General features: G+C 57.0%; 1 protein-coding gene across 3 annotated transcripts in view; it reads right to left on the bottom strand.

The window, feature by feature from the left end:
* The window catches only part of PDCD6 (programmed cell death 6), a 42,797-nt gene extending 41,087 nt beyond the window's left edge, over nucleotides 1-1,710 (bottom strand). Inside the window, exons 1-2 of one of the 3 annotated variants that reach the window (XM_064270259.1) lie at nucleotides 1,543-1,710; nucleotides 202-263 (exon numbers count right to left, since the gene is read on the bottom strand). In XM_064270259.1, coding sequence (XP_064126329.1) covers nucleotides 202-263; nucleotides 1,543-1,637 — 157 coding nt within the window. In that variant the 5' untranslated portion in view covers nucleotides 1,638-1,710. The remainder of the gene's footprint in view (nucleotides 1-201; nucleotides 264-1,542) is intronic. The other 2 variants (XM_064270258.1, XM_064270257.1) reach the window with 2 other exon arrangements.
* Between the last annotated feature and the right edge of the window lie 5,231 nt (nucleotides 1,711-6,941).

Genomic DNA, 6,941 nt, shown 5'->3' with positions numbered 1-6,941 from the left:
CCCGTGCTCAGTCATACAGCTGCTCAAGTAGCTGTCTGAGGCCCTGGGAAGACAATAAGGAAACCACCTAGAAAAATAACCCAGGAACACCTCCACCACACACAAGCCGTAACAACTCGCTCTTAATGGCGCCTTTACGCTGAGAAGATAAATTTAAGCAGGGAGGCCGGGCCTGCTTCCAAGTCCTGTGGTCGCACTCACCGTTGGACAGGGCCTGCTGCAGCTCGTTGTCGGAGATCACACCGCTCCTGTCTTTATCTACCCTAGGAAATAAAGGGGGCCGGCCAAGCCGGTAGTTAGAAGGCAGGAAACACAAAGCCGGGCAGTGCGAACTCTCAAAGCTCCGTTCCTGGGAACCCAGGCTGTGCAGGCAGCTGCCTCCAGCATCTCACGCGTCTCACCCGCGGGCGTCCTGAGTCCCCGGCTCCTCTCTCCAGCCTCCGCCCCTCCCCGCCCGACTTGTTGGACTCAAAACGCCCACTTTCTCTCTTTTTCCGCAAACAGCTAAGTTCTCCCAAACGTTCTGGTTACGCCCTGCCCAACGGCAGTCCCGCAAGTCTCGGCCCTTCACTCACTTAAGGAGACCGGTGGCTGCAGGAGCTCGGGGCACGGAGGCGTCTACCGGCTCCCGTTCCCCCGAAGCCAGGGTCCCCGGGAGGCCCCCAGTCGGGGCGGAGACGGGAGACCACGATCAGAAGGGGGAGGGGCCGAGGGCGTCGGGGGGGGCGGGGCGGAGGGACCGGGGGAATCCGGACGGAGGGGGGCGCAGGGGCCTGGGGCGCCGGGGGGGGGGTAGTCGAGCGGAGGGGCCGGGGGCACCAGGGAGGAGAGCCCGGGGCGGAGTCGGGGCGGAGGGGCGGGGGCGCCGGGGGGGGACTCGGGCGGAGGGGCCGGGGGCGCCAGGACGGAAGGGCCGGGGCGGAGTCGGGGCGGAGGGACCGGAGGCAGAGGAGCGGAGGCCGGGGGGAGCCGGGGGGGGGGGACTCGGGCGGAGGGGCCGGGGGCGCCAGGACGGAAGGGCCGGGGCGGAGTCGGGGCGGAGGAACCGGGGGCAGAGAAGCGGCGGCCGGGGGGAGCCGGGGGCGCCAGGACGGAAGGGCCGGGGCGAAGTCGGGGCGGAGGAACCGGGGGCAGAGAAGCGGCGGCCGGGGGGAGCCGGGGGGCTGAGGGGCCGGGGGCGCCAGGGCGGAAGGGCCGGGGCGGAGTCGGGGCGGAGGAACCGGGGGCAGAGAAGCGGCGGCCGGGGGGAGCCGGGGGGCTGAGGGGCCGGGGGCGCCAGGACGGAAGGGCCGGGGCGGAGTCGGGGCGGAGGGACCGGGGGCAGAGAAGCGGCGGCCGGGGGGAGCCGGGAGGCGGAGGGACCGGGGGAGCCGGGCGGGGGGGCCGGGGGCAGAGGAGCGGAGGCCCGGGGGAGCCGGAGGGGGGGAGTCGGGCGGAGGGGCCGGGGGCGCCGGGGCGGACTATGAGAACCAGAGGTGGAGAGGGACCAGGGGCGGAAGAGGACCCAGGCGGCGCCGGGGAGGCCGGGGGCGCAGCCCTCACCTCTGGAAGACGTTCCACAGGAAGCTCTGGTCCGGCAACACCGCCCCCGGAGCAGGGCCGGCACCGGCGCCGGGGCGATAGGAATAGGCTGCCATGGGCCGAGCCGCGGGACTGAGGAGCCAGCCGGTGAGTGAGAGACGAAGCGGTGGCGCCACTTCCGCCTCTGCAGGGCGGGGCATGGGCGACAGGCCACTTCCGGTGCTACCGGAAGTGCGTGCGACTCGGGCTCTCACAGGACCCCACGCGGCCAATCCGAGCCCAGCCCGAGCCTCGTGGCAGCCGCGGGGCGTGTCTCCCGCTGCAAACTGCTCGTGTGGGAGCGTATTCCCTACGCGGGCCTGTGAACCGCGATGCTGAGCCTCGTCAGCTTCTCCGACCCCCGTCCTTCTGCCGGGGACCTTCCTCACCTCCTCCCCGCCGCCCTCCTGCCCCGGGAGACTCCTCCCCGCCGCCCTCCCGTCCGGGACCCTCCTCCCCGCCGCCCTCCCGTCCGGGACCCTCCTCCCCGCCGCCCTCCTGCCCCCGGGACCCTCCTCCCCGCCGCCCTCCTGCCCCCGGGACCCTCCTCCCCGCCGCCCTCCTGCCTCCGGGGGACCCTCCTCCCCGCCGCCCTCCTGCCTCCGGGGGACCCTCCTCCCCGCCGCCCTCCTGCCTCCGGGGGACCCTCCTCCCGGCCGCCCTCCTGCCTCCGGGGGACCCTCCTCCCCGCCGCCCTCCTGCCTCCGGGGGACCCTCCTCCCCGCCGCCCTCCTGCCTCCGGGGGACCCTCCTCCCCGCCGCCCTCCTGCCTCCGGGGGACCCTCCTCCCCGCCGCCCTCCTGCCTCCGGGGGACCCTCCTCCCCGCCGCCCTCCTGCCTCCGGGGGACCCTCCTCCCCGCCGCCCTCCTGCCTCCGGGGGACCCTCCTCCCCGCCGCCCTCCTGCCTCCGGGGGACCCTCCTCCCCGCCGCCCTCCTGCCTCCGGGGGACCCTCCTCCCCGCCGCCCTCCTGCCCCCGGGACCCTCCTCCCCGCCGCCCTCCTGCTCCGGGGGACCCTCCTCAACTGCGCCCTCCTGCCTCCGGGGGACCCTCCTCCCCGCCGCCCTCCTGCCCCCGGGACCCTCCTCCCCGCCGCCCTCCTGCCCCCGGGACCCTCCTCCCCGCCGCCCTCCTGCCCCCGGGACCCTCCTCCCCGCCGCCCTCCTGCCCCCGGGACCCTCCTCCCCGCCGCCCTCCTGCTCCGGAGGACCCTCCTCAACTGCGCCCTCCTGCCTCCGGGGGACCCTCCTCACCGCCGCCCTCCTGCCTCCGGGGGACCCTCCTCCCCGCCGCCCTCCTGCCCCGGGGGACCCCTCCTCACCACCACCCTCCTCCGTCCGGCGGACCCTCTTCACCGCCACCCTTCTACCCCCGGGGACCCTCCTCAGTGCTACCTTCTTGCCCCGGACCCCTTCACTTTGGCCCCGTGTAGCCAAGTTGAACCTGGGCCTGTGGCTGTGTCTCTACAGGAGGCGCTCTCCCTGTTATTCGTGGATATACCTACACAAAAGTTTTCTAGGAAATACCGGAGGGGTGCTTTCCTGACCCATGACAGGCTGCTTTGAGGGTGTTACCCAAGAATGGCCTCAGTTCTTGGCTTTGGTGTGGGAAAGAATTTAAACACTGAGACAAGTAGTACAAAGTGAGCAGAGGTTTATTAGCAAGGAGAAGTTTAGCAGTGAAAGTACACTTGACTAGGAAGCCTCAAGTGGGCTACTCAGGTATAGAAAGAATCTGAGTGCCCCCATAGTCCTTTTCTTAGTGTTTTATACCTTTACTGTCTCTTATTCCCGTTAACTTTTAAAAGCCAGGACAGGACCGCCTGTGGAGACTATTTCTTTGGCTTAAGGTTTAACTACCAAGTTAGGGACCTTATCAAGTTAAGGATTTTATCAAAGATCCCTGTAAAGATTATTTACTTGGCTTAAAGTTTAACTGTGTAGGGACCATCTTATTGAGGAATGTCACCACCCCCTGCTTCTTCCTCTGTAGGGACTATGTTACTGAGGAATGTCACCACCCAGCCCCTTCCTCTTCCTGAGTGCAAGCTGTCCCCCTCCCCCTTAAAAGAAAAAAGTAGAAATGATGATCTCAAGGGCTTTCAACTTACTGAAAACCATTAGTTCTTGTATAAAAGCAAATTAATTGAAGCAAATATGGTTCAGTTCTGGGAGGATAAGGAACACGTGTGACATTTTAACTTCTCAGAATTTTTTGGACCCCCCCCCCACCAAGCTTCCTCATACTGGCTTTAACCTGTGCCCCCACTCCTCAGTTGTCTCTGACAAATGAGACTTCTCTGGAGTTACCACTTAAGGTATTTGAAGATAGCGGTTACCCCAACACATCCAAGCCCCTCTCCTGGAAGTTAAGGAGTTTGATTCCTCGCTGACTTGGGATCATGTGATCCCCTTCCTTGGACCCCTTTCCAGTTGGTATATGGTGGCCTTTCAGTGAGTTTCCCCACCCTTCTAAAGACCCCACGACTTCATTCTGGACACTAATTCTAGAGCGCAGTTTAGCACACTTTTTTAGCACGAGCATCACAATGTTGGAAATGCCAAGATTTTGGGCAAACAGCTCCCTTGGGTATTCTTCACACGCTCTGTCAGGCCAGCCTCCTGCCCTTCCTGGGTCTTGTGCCAGGATTCCAAACCAAACTTTTGGCTATCAAGTGGATTCTGACTCGTAGCAACCCCACAGGACAGAGTAGAACTGCATCATAGAGTTTCCAAAGCTGTAAATCTTTATAGAAGCTGACTGCAACATTTTTCTCCTGCGGAGCGGCCGGTGGCCTTTCAGTTCTTAGCCAAGCGTTTAACCACTGCACCACCAGGGCTCTTGTGCCAGGTTTCAAAAAAAAAAAACCAAACTCATTGCCATTGAGTCAATTCTGACTCATAAGAACCACACAGGACAGAGTAGAACAGCACCTTAGCGTTTCCAGGGAGCAGCTGATGGATTCAAACTGCCTCCATTTTGGTTAGCACCCTGGCTACCAGGGCTCTGTACCAGGGTTCAGGATCATAATTTATGTCTATTCCCAAGAAAGGTGATCCAACCGAATGTGGAAATGATAGAACAATATTAATACCACACGCAAGCAAAATTTTGCTGAAGATCATTCAAAAATGGCTGCAGCAGTGTATTGACAGGGAACTGCCAGAAATTCAGGCCGGTTTTAGAAGAGGACGTGGAACCAGAAATATCATTGCTCATGTCACATGGATCCTGGCTGAAAGCAGAGAATACCAAAAGGATGTTTACCAGTGTTTTATTGACTATGCAAAGGCATTCGACTGTGTGGATCGTAACAAATTATGGATAACACTGCAAAGAATGGGAATTCCAGAACACTTAATTGTGCTCATGAGGAACCTTTACATAGATCAAGAGGCAGTTGTTCGGACAGAACAAGGGGATAGTGATTGGTTTAAAGTCAGGAAAGGTGTGCGTCATGGTTGTATTCTTTCACCATACCTATTCAATCTGTATGCTGAGCAAGTAATACGAGAAGCTGGACTATATGAAAAAGAATGGGGCATCAGGATTGGAGAAAGACTCATTAACAACCTGCAATATGCAGATGACACAACCTTGCTTGCTGCAAGTGAAAAGGACTTGAAGCACTTACTAATAAAGGTAACAGACCACACCCTTCAGTATGGATCGCACCCCAACATAAAAATTCTCACAACTGGACCAATGAGCAACATCATGATAAACGGAGAAAAGATTGAAGTTGCAAAGGATTTCATTTTACTTGGATCCACAGTCAACACTCATGGGAGCTGTTGATGTTAGGTGCCATCGAGTCGGTTCTGACTCATATCGACCCTATGCACAACAGAATGAAACACTGCCCGGCCCTGCGCCATCCTTACAATCGTTGTTATGCTTGAGCTCATTGTTGCAACCACTGTGTCAATCCATCTCTTGAGGGTCTTCCTCTTTTCCGCTGACCCTGTACTCTGCGAAGCATGATGTCCTTCTCCAGGGACTGATCCCTCCTGACAACATGTCCAAAGTATGTAAGACGCAGTCTAGCCATCCTTGCTTCTAAGGAGCATTCCGGTTGTACTTCTTGTAAGACAGATTTGTTTGTTCTTTTGGCAGTCTATGGTATATTCAATATTCTTCACCAACACCACAATTCAAAGGTGTCAACTCTTCTTCGGTCTTCCTTATTCACTGTCCAGCTTTCACATGAACATGATGTGATTGAAAATACCATGGCTTGGGTCAGATGCACCTTAGTCTTCAGGGTGACATCTTTGCTCTTCAACACTTTGAGGAGGTCCTTTGCAGCAGATTTGCCCAATGCAATGCGTCTTTTGATTTGACTGCTGTTTCCATGGGTGTTGATTGTGTATCCATGTAAAATGAAATCCTTGACAACTTCAATCTTTTCTCCCCTTATCATGATGTTGCTCATTGGTCCAGTTGTGAGGATTTTTGTTTTCTTTATGTTGAGGTGCAATCCATACTGAAGGCTGTCGTCTTTGATCTTCATTAGTAAGTGCTTCAAGTTCTCTTCACTTTCAGCAAGCAAGGTTGTGTCATCTGCATAACGCAGGTAGTTAATGAGTCTTCCTCCAATCCTGATATCCTGTTCTTCTTCATATAGTCCAGCTTCTTGTATTATTTGTTCAGTATACAGATTAAATAGGTACGGTGAAAGAATACAGCCTTGATGCACACCTTTCCTGACTTTAAACCAATCAGTATCCCCTTGTTCTGTCCAAACAACCACCTCTTGATCTGTGTAAAGGTTCCTCAGGAGAAAATTAAGTGTTCTGGAATTCCCATTCTTTGCAGTGTTATCCATAGTTTGTTATGATCCACACAGTCAAATGTCTTTGCATAGTCAATAAAACACAGGTAAACATCCTTTTGGTATTCTCTGCTTTCAGCCAGGATCCATCTGACATCAGCAGTGACATCCCTGGTTCCACATCCTCTTCTGAAACCAGCCTGAATTTCTGGCAGTTCCCTGTCGATATACTGCTGCAGCTGTTTTTGAATGATCTTCAGCAAAATTTTGCTTGTGTGTGATATTAATGATATTGTTCTATAATCTCAACATTCGGTTGGATCACATTTCTTGGGACTAGGCATAAATATGGACCTCTTCCAGTCAGTTGGCCAGGAAGCTGTCTTCCATATTTCTTGGCACAGACGAGTGAGCACCTCCAGCGCTGCATCTGTTTGTTGAAACATCTCAGCTGATAGTCCATCAATTCCTGGAGCCTCGTTTTTCGCCAATGCCTTCAGAGCAGCTTGGACTTCTTCCTTCAGTACCATCGGTTCCTGATCAGATGCCACCTCCTGAAATGCCTGAATATCGACTAATTCTTTTTGGTATAATGACTTTGTGTAT

This window comes from Loxodonta africana, chromosome 2, assembly GCF_030014295.1.
Source record: "Loxodonta africana isolate mLoxAfr1 chromosome 2, mLoxAfr1.hap2, whole genome shotgun sequence".
NCBI lineage: Eukaryota > Metazoa > Chordata > Mammalia > Proboscidea > Elephantidae > Loxodonta > Loxodonta africana.
Note: the sequence above shows the minus strand (reverse complement) of the source record. Positions and strands in the feature narration are given on the sequence as shown.